Source organism: Prosopis cineraria, unplaced genomic scaffold, assembly GCF_029017545.1.
Source record: "Prosopis cineraria cultivar Desert tree isolate PC_DT_omini unplaced genomic scaffold, ASM2901754v1 PC3, whole genome shotgun sequence".
NCBI lineage: Eukaryota > Viridiplantae > Streptophyta > Magnoliopsida > Fabales > Fabaceae > Prosopis > Prosopis cineraria.
The window spans coordinates 24,768,054-24,785,022 of NW_026555334.1; the positions used below are offsets into that span (position 1 = coordinate 24,768,054).

The 16,969-nt window shown below is 31.8% G+C and overlaps 1 protein-coding gene across 2 annotated transcripts; it reads left to right on the top strand.

Moving 5' to 3' along the window:
* Nucleotides 1-5,159: 5,159 nt before the first annotated feature.
* LOC129306552 (uncharacterized) lies at nt 5,160-8,414 on the top strand. Of its 2 annotated transcripts, none has more exons than XM_054947214.1 (5): nt 5,160-5,348; nt 5,947-6,898; nt 7,053-7,808; nt 7,896-8,007; nt 8,111-8,414. In XM_054947214.1, the coding sequence occupies exons 2-4, from the start codon at nt 6,068-6,070 to the stop codon at nt 7,935-7,937; spliced, it is 1,629 nt and encodes a 542-aa protein (XP_054803189.1). In that variant the 5' UTR covers nt 5,160-5,348; nt 5,947-6,067; the 3' UTR covers nt 7,938-8,007; nt 8,111-8,414. The 2 variants fall into 2 exon arrangements, with proteins under 2 accessions (XP_054803189.1, XP_054803190.1); XM_054947215.1 differs by having other exon boundaries at nt 8,118-8,414.
* Nucleotides 8,415-16,969: the final 8,555 nt, after the last annotated feature.

Consider the following 16,969-nt stretch of genomic DNA (forward strand, 5'->3'; position numbering starts at 1 on the left):
TTAGTACTTGTAGCATACTAATGACATATGTCAAAAAGATAGTGACATGGACATAGTTCATTATCAAAACATTGTTTTTGCCTTGGTCATGACATATTATAATAATATTACTAATCTTTATCTCATTTTACATAAGAACTAAATTTTAGACCCCTGCAATACGTAGAAACACTATTAATTCAAGCCATTTTTTTAAGTGAGTAAGGTGGAAGTTAAATTTTATTAATTTTTTTAAAAGAACTGACAAAAATAACTATTTTTTTAATTTCTTTAGTGATTGTAATAATAAATTATATTTTTTATTTCTAGTATGATATGAGAAGTTTTTTTAGTTATGATAATATAGAAATAAAAGTACCTGTTTAAAAACTATAAACAATTTATTTTATTTTAAAATTTGTAATTATACTCAAATATATACAATAATTTATTTTGTTCTATACATTAGACCCAAGAAAATTTAAATTTTAAGACATAGATTTTATTTTAGAGTTCCATTCTTTCCCACTATATAAACAACTAGTTTTATTTTATCCATTACAAATATTTTACTTCATGCAAGTTAAAATCTAGATAACAATTTCTTAAATTGTCCACACACTCTATGTATTATAACTTATTTGAATATTAAAATTTAATGTAGAAAGAACACGAATAAAAAATTTTAAAATGATGTCATAAAATCAATTCAAAAATATAATTTATTTTATTAATTTTTTACCAGTTTATATTAAAATATTTAAAAAATATTTTATTGTGAAATTAATTACTCAAAGCATGTTAAAAAAAAAGGGATGAACAATGTTGCATTCTTGTTTAAATTTTTCTGCGAAAATTAAATTAAAAATAAATTAATTTATTTTATAATTTTTATTTATAATTCACACTGAAAATATACATAAAATTTTATTTTTCAATTTTAAAAAATAAAATGTAATATTTACACAATTTTAAAAAAAGTTATAAAAAAGGAGAGAAGGCATACAGTCCAATTCAATAATCCAAGAACAGAAAAAATTTAATAAATATTCCCTTCAATAAGATATTTTTGGAAAAATTAAATATTAAAAATATAAGATATTTTAAATTTTTTAAAAATGTAATCTTTATTTTTTTTAAAGTATCTTTATTGAATAAATATTTTATATTTATTTTAAAATGAAACACTCTATTAAATAAAAATAATATAAAAGGATAAATTTAATTAAAAGATAAATAATTAATATTTTATTAAGTTAAATTTAATTAAAATATCTTATATTTTTTAATAGAAATAATAAAACGAAATCAAATAAAAATGCACGGATCCCGCACAGCCGCACAGACACTTCCCCATGTCAAATCCAGCTACTAACTGAATTAAAAAAAAAAAAAAACAGAAACATTACCAGTGGGCCCCACCACCCGGATATTTAATCAATGTAGTTTTACAGTGACTACGGATGCCATAAAGGAAGATTGTTTGATGGGAGAATGACAAGCAGGTGCCCTTAATTCAAAATAAATTCTAAAGTGTTAAATTTTATAAATTTATAAATTTAGTTATTAATTTTGTAATTTTTTTATAAAAAATTTATAATTTATTTTATAAATTTTAATATAGCTAAAAAATAAATAAATTTTTAAAATTTAACACTTTAAAATTTAATTAATATTAATTAATTCACTTATAATATATATTCCTTTGGTTAAAAAATATAAGGCATTTTTAATTGAATCTCACCTCCAATAAAGTAGTTATCTATTTTCAAACTAATCACTTTTTTCTACATTTATTTCTATCAAATACCCTATAATAAATATAAAGTTATTTATTAACGGTAACAATTTTAGAAAAAAAAAATAATGATTACACCTTGAAAGATTAAAAATATCTTATATTTTTTAACATTTAATTTTTTAAAAAATACTTTATATTTTAAATGAGAGGTGTATGTTATTTTTTATTGTTTTTTTTGTTTGATTCGAAGGATAATCGAAGCACATCCTGTCAATATTAGTTTGGTTGGATATACGTAGGAAGGGAAGTTAAACTTCCCACGATAGAAATTTCTCTCGATTAGTTCTCTAAAATTGTCAACTGTTCACTAAGCTGAACTTAAAGCTTACATTTTTCATATGACTCCAAAACTAACTTGCGGAGAAAAACCTATTAACTTCTACCCCAATATACTTGTTCTAGTATTTTATTTATTAAATGAAAAATAATATACATATATTAAAAGAAAAAACATAACTAGGTTCCTGTACTTTATTTATATTTTACTGTTAGTTCCTATATTTTTTTAATATTTTAGACTCATACACTTTTATTTTTTAATATTTTAAATTCCTCCATAAACAATGTGTTAGGAATCTTAGAGGGATTTAAAATAACAAAAAAACAAAACCATAAAGATTTAAAATATAAAAAAAATATAGGAATTAATAATAAAATGCAAGTAAAGTATTGAGATCAAAATTTATATTAATTTTTATTTTAAAAATTATAACTTCCCGAAAAAGGAAGTAATCAAGCAACTTATATGTCACTGGCCAGAGATATCTTTCTGAGAAGTTAACTTCCAATCAATGAACCCATCTAACAAAGTTGTAGATAGTGAGTGAAGTGATGGAAAATTACATCCGAATTCACAGGGCAACCCAACCAAAATAAAATGCAGCGAAGTAAAAAATTATTTACCAGTCATTTGTAGGAATATCAAATACTAGCATTAAATTTACAACAAATTAGATTAGATTACTTAAGAAATCATGAATAGTTATAATCTGTGTATGATTTAATTTTTATTAGACAAAATAGAGTGATGTTGTTTACATACTTATACTCCCTTGTACTCAAAATTAATAATTAGTAGAAAAATAAAGAAGTTGGGAGGAAACAAAATTGAGAGAGGATGCGTTTGAGGCTGAGAGCTTGTTTGTTTAAAATAAAAAAAAAAGTTTTAGATAGTTTAAACATTTTACAAAAAAGATATTTATTTTGTAGAAATTTTATAAAAAGCAAAAATTATATTATATTTAGTTAAAACATAATCTCTCATATATCATACTCTTATCAGATTATTTACAGAAGCTACTTAAAATAATTTTTTTAAATAATTAAAAATTTATTTTTTTGAATTTTAATTTTTTAAAATTAAAAAATATAATAAAATTTCAAAAATAATAATTTTTTATAAAATCAGTTGCAACAAATGGACCACTTGCCGTTAAATTGATTGGAATAGCTTAGGAAAAAAAAAGTCAAAAACAAGGGTTAGTGGACTTTTAATTTGATAAGTTGGTTTGTAATACTCTCTCTACTCTCTAGTTTACTTTATTGGTCATTTTTTAGAAAAGTAAAGTAATTCATTTTATAAATTATTATATTGATAGTGATATTTTATTTTAAATGAAATATCTAAACTACTTTAAAAAGTAAGAAAGAAAAAAATAAAAATAATATTCTATAATTTATTTATTTTTTGCGAGTTATATTTATAATTTTATTAAAATTTTATTTTTTATATTTTTATAATATTAATATTAATAATATTAATATAAATAATTTATAAATAAAATTAGATGAATATATTAGGAGGCAAAAAGATTGGGGTTCAATTATTGGGTTCGACTATGGTGGAATTTTACTTTTTTGGATGTCCCTCTTTATGCACGTCCTCTTTGCCCTTTACCTCTTGAGAGTCGAGGCTATCATTTGGCTTTTGTCTCCATTTGAGTGCGTTTTGTCTCCATTTTGCCATGATTCACATTGCATACGCATGGGCACGGCTCTTCGATGTCAACTAAATTCAGTGGGCCCCGCTCCTTCCCTTGACCCTCTTCCTTCCCATTTTGTTCTCTCCATTGTCTCTACCCTTTACCATCATCACGTGATCCACCCCTCCCTTGTATTTTTCTGATTTATAATACGCCACTGGAGGATGACAAAGTGCTCCCTAATTAATTAAATTTAAATTCTAAATATTAAATTTTAGGAATTTATCAATTTAACTTTTAATTTAATAATTTCATTATATTATATTTATAATTAGTATTTTAAATTTTAACAAAAAAATAAATCATTTATTCTTCAACAAATAAGTTAAATTTATCACAATTAATTCATAAAATTAAAAGATGAATTTATAAATTTATAAAATTTAACACTTGAGGCTTAACACCTATATTCTTCTATCTCCTCCAAACTTCACCCAAAAACATCAAGTCAACTCTACCCAAAACTAATTCATCTCATCTCACACAGGCATGTTTGAAACTGTGGTCCGTCTCAGTCAGCCTTACATATTGATTCAAAAGTTGGATCAAGTTCAATTGCAGGTTCCCATTTAGGTAAGCTGGTAAATCAGTGAATACATGAAATATGCCTGTTGATAAATAGGTAATAAATACTCCCTCCAAATTTTATTTATAAAATACGTTTTAGAAGGTTAATTAAATTTTATTTAAAAATCACGATATAACTTTTTAAATAATATTTAAAAAATATTTTTAAAATTATTTTGAAAAAATTAATCTTTTAGTCCTCTAACTTTTAAATTACTTATAATTCAATCCCTCAACTATAACTCGCCTATGACTCAATTCCTCAATTTTTGAATCACTTATAAATTAATTTCTTAATTTTTGTTAATTTTTTTCATATTAGTTATATCTCACATTAATGAATAAGAAGAGGGTATTTTAAAATAATATATGAGCATTTTTTTATCCTTCTTATTTGATAAAAATTTTTAAAAAAATTAAAAAATAAGGACCAAGTTATAGGTAAATCAAAAGTTGAGAGACTGAGTTGCAGCAAGTTATAATTAAAGGATTGAATTGCAGCGAGCCATAGTTGAGAGACTGAATTATAAGTGAGTTAAAAGTTGAAGGACTAAAAGATTAATTTTCTCAATTATTTTTTATAAAAAATAATAATATGACATTATTTTTTAAATTTATTATATAAAAATATATTTAAAATTTTATATATTTTTATTTATTTTATTTTAATCAGGATAAAGTTAATCAAATAATTTATAAAAAAACATGGAGGATTACTTCAAGACAAACATGTAAGTAAAATCCAATATTCTCGTTTGGATATTCGAGGACGAGGACGGTTACGATTTGAGAATGTACCCTCACTATCGCACTGTGCTGGCTATCTCTACTTTCCATTCGCCCACAGCTAAAACGAACTGTGAAAATACTTTGAAACCAAAAGAAGCATGCTAAAGCTTCTGTCTCCGTCTCCAGCCCCTCTGCTTTTTCTTCCCTCTTATTCATTCCCTCTCCTCCTGTCGCCCTGCAACCTACATTTCTCTTCCGATCTCTCTTCATCTTCATGTCATTTTCTTCAGGTAATCCTCCCTTCCTCTTCTTTTACTTTCTCCAAATTCCATGTCTTTCTCCATTTCCTCCGGCTTCTGGGTTTCTCCGGTCAAGTTTCTTACTTTATAACCATGTCAAATACTTTGGTCCCAGAACCACGAACCTTTCGCTTCTGTTGCCGTCCGCATCGTTTCATATCCTTTTTGTTATATAGATGGTTTTGTTTTCTTCTTCTTTTTCCAAGCACGTTCTTTTATTTTATTTTATTTTTCCCTGTTGGCCTTTCTGAGATTGAACCTGTGAATTGTGATAACAAAACATTTTGTCTTTCCTCTGTTCAAATTAAGGTGTTTCATGTTCAATTGTTCTTGATCTTATCGTACAAATGGGGGAAACAAGCTCCTTTACCCAGCCTTCCGATACAGAATTGTGACATTTTTCTTCCCCTCTGTGCTCTGTGTCATGTTGGTGTAAACTCTGCTCAATGTTTGCGTCTTTGGATCTGTTTTGCCATCCTTCCAATATCGGACCTGTTAATTGCTTCTACTGTATTGACTCTTGAGTACTTGTAGCCAGGAGGTCTCGAGTTATTCATAACCTGATTCTTCTTTCTTTGTCTTTATCCAGATTTTCATGGCAGAAAGGCTCGTGATTCTTACCTGACATTTTCTGCCTCACTGCTTACACTATTCATGACCTTGCCCTGAATTGAGAGGGGCCGCGTGATATAATTCAATTGTTGAACAAGATGGATGAAAAAAGATTGAATATTGAAGCCCCTCTTCTGTCAGTGAGACGTTCTGCCGCATCGCAGAAAACATCGGACCAAAAACACATTCTTCTGTACCCTAAATCAGACTCGACTATGCATCAACGAACAGAACCTGTTGCTGTTCCCTTCAATTGGGAAAACATCCTCGGAAGATCCAAGTCGAAGGAGCCTCCTGTCACTCCAACTCCAACGTTTAACAAAGAAACAGAAGATGAGAGAAGAGGGTCCAAGGGGAATGATATTGATAATGCTTATTCTGATGCCCTTGATACAATGTCGCCTCCAGAATCCGTCTTAATGAGCTGTGGTGTAAGCGGGATGAGTGGGTTAGAATTAGACAATTCGAATGCGAACAAGTCTGGAACATTTCATACGGATCAGAAAAATAGAGACTTCATGATGAACCGGTTCTTGCCTGCAGCTAAAGCAATGACTTTGCAGGTTCCAGAATTTGCTTCAAGGATGCAATCTGTGGTGATGGAACAGGCTAGAGAAGTTAACAGGTCGTTTCGTGAGCAAAAGAAGCTGCTGCTTAAGAATTATATCTCTGATATTATACAAAGTTCTAACCAGTGTGAAACTGAAGAAGAAAGTGAAGATGATAAACATGACTCTGCAAATGCTTCAGCCAAAGGTTGCGGGCTACTTCCCCAATTACACATTAAGAATTCTCTGTGCTTGCTAAATCCTGTGCCTGGCATGAAATTGAGGAACATAGTTCCCATGTCTTCTTCTGCCTATGAGGTTGCTAAACCAAACAAAGGCTCTCATGTTCGATCTTATAGCCCAGCTCCTGTAGTTAAAAAGGTAACAACGCGCGCAAAATTTGAGACATCCATGTCTAAGTTATTATGTTATATCTATTGTGTCAGATAAATGCATCTTCTAAGTGTCTGACAGACTTTTTCCCTAGTGTTTTGTGTTTCAATACATTTACCCGCAAGGATGCATGATTCTGCAGGCCATTGATGCCATTTATAAGAACAAGTCGAGCTCTGAAGCTGCATCAATGGACATAAGGGAGGTGAGGAAGAAGTGGATGAGTCAATCATGTAGGTTCACTTATAACTCAGGAGAATCGCAGCAGCAAGAAAGGTTGTCTCCATTCCGGCGTTCAAGAGCCGCTGCTGCTGGCGTGTCTCCTTGTCGAAGTAGACCTCAATATCTACTTCGTGGAGCAAAGGTGCTTTCTGATTTTAGAGAAGCTGAGAATATAAGTCGGTCTAACAGATATTTGAATTTCCAGAGCAGAAGTCATGGAATTGGAAACAATCAAGAAAATAATTCAACAGTTGAGAAGACATTGTATATAGATTCTGCAAGTACGGTAAAATTAAAACAGTCATCTTCTTCACATTCATTTTCTCCAGAATCTTGTCCACATGGAAGACAACTTCAAGGTTTGGAAGAAAAGAACATGTTGGATTCAGATATCACCAACAAGCAAATTGTAATAGCTGATGGTTATTCAGAAAATGATGTTGGTGAGTCTGTCTTGTGTCCTCTTCCACCACCGTTACCAAAATCGCCCTCTGAGTCATGGCTCTGGCGCGCCCTGCCTTTAGTTTCAGTAAGGAACCCATTGCACCATTCAAATTTAAGCACTCATTCCCAATCTATAAGCCAGGATTCTCATACAACACCCGGTAATAATACCAAGTGGGAGACAATAGTAAAAACCTCGAAGTTGCATGATGATCATGTGCGCTATTCTCAGGTGTAGTCTCATTTTTCATGTTTGTGTCTTCCCTATTGTCCATGCAGTGAGAAAGATGAAAGCTCACATGTATTTTTTTCCGTACAGGAAATAATAACCACCCACAGATCTCAGCGTTTAAAATCTTAAGAGATGGAACTCTGGCTTGTTCATCATGATTGGTGCGAGCTCATGCGGATTATTCCACATGATACTATAGGTGAGTACACCACTTGGAGTAAATTGATTGTTACTTTATTTCTAGGTATAGTTTGGACTCTTTCCAATCTGTTTTTGATAATCTTGATTTGTGTATTCGCTAGAGAGCAGCCAAAGTCCTATGGTGATTTAAAAAAAAAAAAAAAGCAAAGCTTCTGTCAAGCTGCCAATGGACAAGTGCGAGCGAGCCAGCTAGCTTGTGAACTCTCGTGTTCTATGTATTGTGTTTTTCTTAGTGCTCCTTGATGTCATGCGGAATCTCCAGGCATCAAGCATTTTTATGTGACATTACACAAGTGGCATTGCTTATTTCCTTTTTTCTCAAAACAAAGTTTCTTAATGAAATTTTGGAATCTATGACAATTGATGTGTAAATAAGATTATCAATGATTCAGAATGTTATATGTATGCGTATTCAGCAGCACAGCAAACCAGTGATGTAGTACTGGTATGAAGCATGAAGCAGCTTCAGGGTCTGATATCCGAGCTCCTTTAATTTTAGTCTCTCTATTCAAGGTGCTTTCAATGCTAGATGCTCTGACAAAATTTGAATCCCTTCATTTTTAATGTATGGAAGTCAAGCAATGCCCTGGCCAAGAGGGAAAATGGACGTATACATCACAGGCCAAGGAGAATGGGAGAGACATTCTTTTAAAAAAAAAAAAATTGAAGAAAAAGAGCAGCAGAAAGTTGAACCTGACCTGTTTGTCCTTGTTAAGATGGGTGAAAGCTATGAAGAGTTGATTTGGCAATCACTGACAAAGAAGTCTAGTGGTTTTGTTTTTTTTTTTTTTTTGTTAAGTGGAAAAATTTGGAATCTTGTAAAATAAATAATGAATATATTGCTGTAAATATAGGAAGCAAAAAAAAAAAAACAAACAAAAAAGGATGAAAATGGCGATATGGGAAGACAGAGGGAGGGAAAGGAAATAATGGAGAGGTGGCAATGGCAGTGATAGGGATAAGGTGATGGTGACTGTGATTACAATAACACATGATATGCAAAATGGGAAGCAGTTGCTCGCGGGTAGATATTCATGAATGAGCCGCAAAGTTCTGCTCAGCAAATATCATTAGTTGTTTTCAGTATATTTTATCAGTTTTTCTATTCTATAAATAAGATTAGAGGGTATCTATATTTATGTTTACATAATATAAAATTTTAAGAAAATAATAAGAAGTTACTCTTATGAATATTATGCCGCAACTCAGTCATAAACTAATAATACAAAATATAGACCCACATTCTAATCGAATTATTGAGAAAAATTGTATTTGAGAATTGAGAAGTCTGTCATGCACTTATTTTTTAAAATTTTCATTTGAATATCGATGTGATGAAAGTGGGTGGTGACTGGTGACGGTTAGGAATGCGAGTGGGGGTCCGGACAACAAAATCAACGAGGAAAGGAGTGGGAAAGGACTGAAGGAGGGAACGATTCAGAATATATGACACATAATAATAGAAATAAATGGCGCACACGGACAGGGCTTGATTATAATTATAAATCATAATTATTATAATTTATAATTATGAACTTTATGCTTTGTATAATAGTACTCCTGGGTCCTTTTCATAAGAAGTGTTGGGAAGTATTGTCACTGTTCCATTTATAAGAAACAATTTTTTTATTAAGAGCATTTATTAATTTTTCCTTTTCATCGTCTTTAAAAAATATGTATTAATTAATGAGATTAATTGTTAAAATACACTATTCAATTATTACTGATTTCATCTAATTCTAACTTTATTATTTAATCTTGATGAATTTGTTTTTTATCTCTTGGCAAAAAATAAAATAAAATAAGAGTATGAAATTGATTAATGTGCAATTACCATTTACTTCACGGTTATTTCGTACCCGTGACAATAGCATTATATATACTCTGGTCTTTTTCGTCAAAGTGTGGGCTCGTGTTCATGATTTGATTGTTGTGGTATATATTTGCAAGTATTAAAAGAATACAGATAGAATCATAGAAGTTGGTCCAAAAAATAGAATACAGAAGCTCTAAGAAAGCGAAAGCTCAGTGCTAATTTCTCGGGCTTGGGTGTCTCTGTCGGGATCGGCTTATCTCCACTAGCTTCTCACCATTTTCTCTCCATTTCGCTCAAATGCACCATTTAACTTTGACGAATTTGGTGAAAGAAAACTTTTTATTATTTCACTTCACAAATTTACAAAAGCTAGCTATATATTTATAAGAGTACATTCACATAGTGTAATAAATATTAACCAATAGCCACTTGCTACTAACCACTAGCTAATCTATCTATTAAAGAAATAAATTTATACTTTTTAACTACACATTTTAACACTCCCCCTCAAGTTGGAGAGTTGATGTCATCCATTCTCAACTTTGATGTTAATGTATGAAAATGTTCACTTGATAATCCTTTTGAGTATATCTACCAATTGATCACCTAAAGGTATGTAGGGAGTACAGATTAGACCACTTTCCAACTTCTCTTTCATAAAGTGTCAATCAATTTCAACATACTTGGTTATATCATGTTATACAAGATTATGAGCAATGTTGATAGCTGACTTCTTGTCATAATAAAGTCTCATTGGACCTACCCATTTGATTCTTAAATCTGATAAAATTATCGTCACCCACAACAACTCACAAATTCCAAGTGCCATAGCTTTAAACTCAACTTCAGCACTAGATCTAGATACTATATCCTACTTTTTACTCCTCCAAGTAATGAGATTTGAGCCAAAAAACATACAATATCTTGATGTAGACCTTCTAGAATCCATATCCCCTCCCTGATGTGCATCCGTGTATGCTTCAAGAGTCAATTTTTTCCCTCTCTTAAATAGAATGCCTTTTCTCGGAGTGCCCTTCAAATACTCAAGTATGTGATAAATTGCTTGTAGATGAGGTTCTTTAGGATCATACATAAATTGACTTACCGTGCTCACAGCGTAGGCAATGTTTGGCCTAGTGTGAGCTATATAAATCAATTTCTCAATAAGTCTTTGATAGGATTCCTTATTGAGAGAAGGCTCTGGAGGAGGAGGTTTGCTGGGCTTATGACCTTTGTTCAGGTTGCTAGGACGTTTTCCTTCCTTACAAAGTCTGTGATTTTGTTCAATTAGAGTGTCTATATGAAGGTGCCATGCCTAGAATGCGCCATTTCAATGCCCAAGAAATATTTCAACCTCCCTAAATCTTTCATTTGAAATTATTTCATAAATTAACTTTGCAAAGACTAAATCCTTTCCAAATCACTCCCTGTTACTATGATATCATCAACATAGACAAGTAAAATTGTCACTCCCCCTGAAGAAGAATATTTGATGAACAAAGTGTGATCACGTTGACTCTGTTTAAATCCCATGCCAATCATGGCCTTTGAAAACCTACCAAACCATGCTCTGGGCGATTGTTTCAAGCCGTACAAAGCCTTTTTAAGCCTGCAAATAGTACTAGGAAGAAGATGAGAACCAAACCCAGAAGAAATCTCCATATAAATCGCTTCTTTTAAATTACCATGTAAAAATGCATTCTTCACATCAAATTGCAGCAATTTCTAGTCATAAAGAGTTGCTAAAGATAATAGAATATGGAAAGTATTCATTTTCCCAACAAGGGAAAAAGTTTTTTCATAGTCAATCCTATATGTTTGAGTATATCCTTTGGCAACAAGCCGAGCCTTGTATTTGTCTAAAGAACCATTAGAATTGTATTCGCGAGTGAAGACCCACTTACACCCAACAGGCTTCTTTCCATTTGGCAATGGAACAAGATCCCATGTATTGTTGTTCTCAAGTGCGTCCATCTCAACCTTCATTGCTTTAAGGCCATTCTCATCTACTAATGCCTCAGACACAGACTATGGTATTTTGATAGAATGAAGACTAGTAAGGAAAGCTTTGTGACTGCAAGACAATTTCTCATAGGAAAGAAATGAAGATATCAGATATAAGGCTTTTTTTTTGTATAACTGCAAGTCCCCTTTCTCAAAGCAATAGGTAGATCCAAATCAATCTATTTTGAATTATTTTCATATACATCCTGACTATCAAAAACATCATGAAGACTTGAAGGAATTTCAGTGTTTTTAGGAAGATCAGGAGTTACCTCACAATTTTCATGCACTGGTTTAGGAGTTTGAGCAGGAGCCGTTTTAGATGATTGGACTTGTGTAAGTTGAGATATTCTCTTCTTCTTCAGAGTGAAAACCTATAGTGGATAAGTAGATCCAAGAGTTGATAGAGTTTCCAAGGTCTTTCTAGGTAAGGAACTAAAAGTTCATTAATAGGTGGATCATGATCCTCGTCCTCACCAAGAGGGCTCTCTCTTTCAAGAGGGGTATTGAAATAAGGATTAGATTCAAAAAAAGTGACATTAGCAAACACAAAAAACTTCCTGGAAGGAGGATGATAACACTTATACCCTTTTTAAGTAGAGGAATATCCAACAAACACACATTTAAGAGCTCTAGGGTCAAATTTAGTCCTTTATTAAGAGTGCACATGAACAAAGACCACACATCCGAATATTCCAGGTATACGACTACTTGATGCATTCAAATTAGGGAAAAATTGGGTAAGAACATCAATAGGACTCTTTAAACCAAGGACCGAGGTTGGAAGCCTGTTAATCATGTGTGTAGTAGTTAAAACAACTTATCTCACATTAGTTTGAAACAATAAGACTCTAGTAACATTAAGAAGATGACTATTTTTCCTCTCAACCACCCCATTTTGTTGGGGAGTATTAATATAGGATGATTCATATAGAATTTCATGTGTATCAAAAAATATGGATAATGAATGATTAAAAGAATCTTTTGCATTGACAGACCTAAACCTTTGTATCCCAACTCTAAATTGAGTTTTAATCACTTTTAGGAAAAATAGTACTAACATAAGATTTTTATTTTAACAAATAAATCCATGTGACATGAGTGCAATCATTAATAAAAGACACAAACCATCGAGACCCGATAACATTAAGAACAGTAAAGGGACCCAAAATATCACTATGAATCAGGTTAAAAGGAATAAAAGTTTTTTTTATTGCTCATAGGATATGAAGATCGTTTATATTTTGCAAACTCATAAACATCACAATGAAAGGACTCAACAAGTACATCTTTAAACTAAGAAAGAAACATAATTTTCAAAACATTAAATGAAGGGTGACCCTAACGATGGTGATAAAGCCAAATTTGATCTTTTATAGACTCAACTCTTTTCGACTAAGAAGAGAAGGAAGCCATCAAGCTTTGAATCCTACTACATTCACTAGGCTTATCAAAAAAATAAAGTCCATCTCTTTCTTTTGCAAGTCCAATCATTTGATTCATCTTTTGCTCCTAAAAAAGACAAGAGAGAGAAGAGAATAGGACATAACAATCAGAATCAGTGACAAGTTTCTTTCCATAGAGATAAGATTTGTGCACAATTTAGGAACATGCAAGACATTCTTTAGAAGAAGACTATCACTCAATCTAACATTCCCTTGACTAGCCACAGGAGCTACAGACCCATCACCCTACATGATTTTCCCAGTACTAGGACATAAACTATAAGATACAAAATTCTTGGAGGAATTTGTTAAATAGTTTGAGGCCTATAATCCATAATCTAAGAGTGAAGAAAATCCTTTTTTAAGGCAATAAATGCAGATGAAAATAAGACAAATGAAGGCTGAAAGGAGATACCTAAGAACCTTAAAGAACAGATACCTGTACCAGAATTAAAAGTAGTCGTCTTATTAAATGACCCTAGCATAGACCTTAGTTTCTCAATCTCCCTTTTAAGGTCAGTCTGACTAAAATTCTACCTGGTAGAATTAGTCACAACATTGCCCCCTTTTCATATTTGGAGGCTTGCCATGCAGCTTTTAGCACTTCTCCTTGGTGTGCCACAACTTCTTACAATGAAAGCATCGAATAGGTTCTTTCTTGAAAGAGTCCTCTCATTTCTCATTTTCCACAGAATAAGAAGCAACATTCTTTAAAATCAGGGCAGAGCTTTCCGTAGATGGAGTTTCTATCATCACTCCTTGATGGCCTTTTTCTGCTAATATAATAGTAATGGTCTCATTGAGAGAGGGAACATCTTCTTGACTAAGAATTTAAACTCTTACAGGATCAAATTTTAAATTAAGCCCAGCAAGATACTTAGAAATCCTTTACTTTTCAATGAAGTGTTTAAAGGTAGCTGCATCATCAGGGTCTTTGAAAGTAATACATCGATAGTGATCTAATTCTCACCACAAAATCTTCATAAGGGTAAAGTATTCAGTAATAGATTTACTACCATGTTTGGTACTGGAAATCTTAGTTTGTATCTCATAAATTTGGGCAGCATCATTCATCTTTGAGTAAGTTTAATGTACCACATCCTAAGTCTCCTTAGCCAAGGATAGAAACAAACACGTGCGACTAACTTCAGGAGCCATGATTGCCACACCCAGGACATTACCATTGAGTCAGCTTCATCCCAAGCATCGAACTTGGGTTCTCTTGGCTTAGGATTAGTTCTAAATAAATAACTAAGATTCCCTCAACCTTTTAAAAAAGTAAAAATATATTGAGACCAAGTTAGAAAGTTGGCTCTAGTTAATTGATAAGCAACTGGAACACTTGATAGCTCTTGAAAACCCCAAATAAGGAAGACCCAGTATTGTTAGATGTGTTTTTTTCATCGAACATGACTGAAACAAGGAGAGAAGGAGATTTTGAGTAAAATGGAATTAACCAGAGGCTAAACGAGGAAGAGATGTGCTCTCACGCATCGAAAATACAGCACTAGGCAAATTCAGTCAAGCGGCGCGTGTGGTGGTAGACAACGGTCAAACTTTTAGGTTTGACTGTCGACGACAGGTGGAAACGGTGGTCTGGCGCATGTGGGATAAATGGTCTCTGACAATAGTGGGTCTAACTGTTTAGAACCCTAATGCACGAAAACAACTAAAATCCTAACGCAAAAAATAAACCCAACCTAAAAAATACTCTAAATCTCATATTGGCTCTGATACCATAACAAATTTGGTGAAAGAAAACTCTTATTATTTCACTTTACAAATTTATAGAAGCTAGCTATCTATTTATAAAATTACATCCATATAGTGTAATAAATGTTAACCACTAACTACTAACTACTAACTACAAACTAATCTATCTATTAAAGAAATAAATTTACACTTTTCAATTACACATTTTAACAAACTTATACAAAAATTTGAGCTGTTTGTTTTTTTAATTTTCCAAATGAAATTTAGCCTTTGATTGCAACTTCATTTCAAGTAGCATGTTTCTCCAATAGGGCGAGAAATTCCTTGATTTGCCTCCAAAACCAATAACTTTACAAGTGCTATGTGATCGAGTCAAAATAGTCGAGAAGGGTATTCACTGGTTTTCATCACTTTGCTGCTTGTTTCTTCATTAGCTCTATACACACATACGTGATGCTTCTTTAAGTTATGTATGGTTGCTTCAACTCCGTTTCTAATACTTTATTTAAATGGTGCTACTTTTCATATTTTGCTCATAATATACACTGTGAATCAGAAGATAATAAATAGTTAATTGCATCTACTTATATACAAATAGGACAAACTAAAAGCTATATGACATCAACAGTATGACAATCAAGGGAGGAAAGGTGAGAGACACACGTAAAGCACATGAAGGTTTCAACAGAACTTCTGGCGAGCATGAGTGGGATGTTTAAATTGAAGTATTTTTGGTTAGCTACTGATGTAAATTTAGCAAGATTTAGTGACGTCGTTCCTATAACAGGAACCTTGTTCTAAGACCTCTAATTTAATCCCTACATTTCATAGTACGTTGATATCCAATTAGATAAATAGGAACAGTAGGAATTTATATATGTTGCTTTTGTGTGGCTTAGAATGTACTACTCAAGTATGTGATATTCTTCTTTCTTGTTATGTATATAAACTTCTGTTAGATTATTTTACAGGTTGTAGTGTAATATTTGTGTATAAGATTTATATTTATAATTAATTTAAATTAGGCATTGTCCATTTTTCAAGCTTATATGATGGATATAAATTTGACTCCTAGATGTAATCTTGAATTTGACAACATAGAAGACTCATGGAAATTTTGGCAAGATTATGAAAGGAGAACAGGTTTCGATGTCCGTAAAGACAGATTTAATAAAAGTAAAAAGGATCAATCATATTTATGTTATTTATATGTTTGCAATAAAGAAGGGGTGCAAAAGCTTGACAAACGAGACAAATACACCAAGAATCCTAGACTAGAGACAAGATTAGGTTGCCAAGCAAGAATAAAAGTTGTACAATAAATGAAAAATACAAAATAAGTAAAGTTTTTCTGGATCATAATCATGACTTCTAACCCATTAAAGCTATCCACATGTTTCTATCATTTTATGAACTAACATTGACTCAAGCATTTGAATTAGAAACTACTAAAAAAGTTAGGATTAATCAAAAGTCATCATTTAAGTTGATGAGTGAATATGTAGGAGGAAGAACCAATCTAGGATATATAAGAACTGATGTAAAGAATTATCTTAATTCAAAAAGACAATGGGCTATGTCATATGGTGAAGCTGGATGTATCTTTCATTACTTCGAAGAACAATTAGTGAAAAATTCATCTTTTTTTCATGCTCATTAGATGGACTCAGAGGAGCAAGTTAGAAATGTGTTCTAGGCAGATGCACGAATGTTAATTGACTATGCTTACTTTAAAGAAGTCATTTTACTTGATACAACTTATTGCACAAATCGAGATAATAGACCTCTTGCTATTTTCTCTAGCATTAACTACTATAGAAGAGGGGTAATATTTGAAGCTGCATTGTTGTATGATGAGACCATTGAGTCTTTCAAATGGCTTTTTGAGACTTTTTTGTAGGCATACAAGAATGTGAGACCACAAACTATTTTTATTGATTAGGACGTTGCAATGGCACATGCATTACTAGAAGTAATGCCAT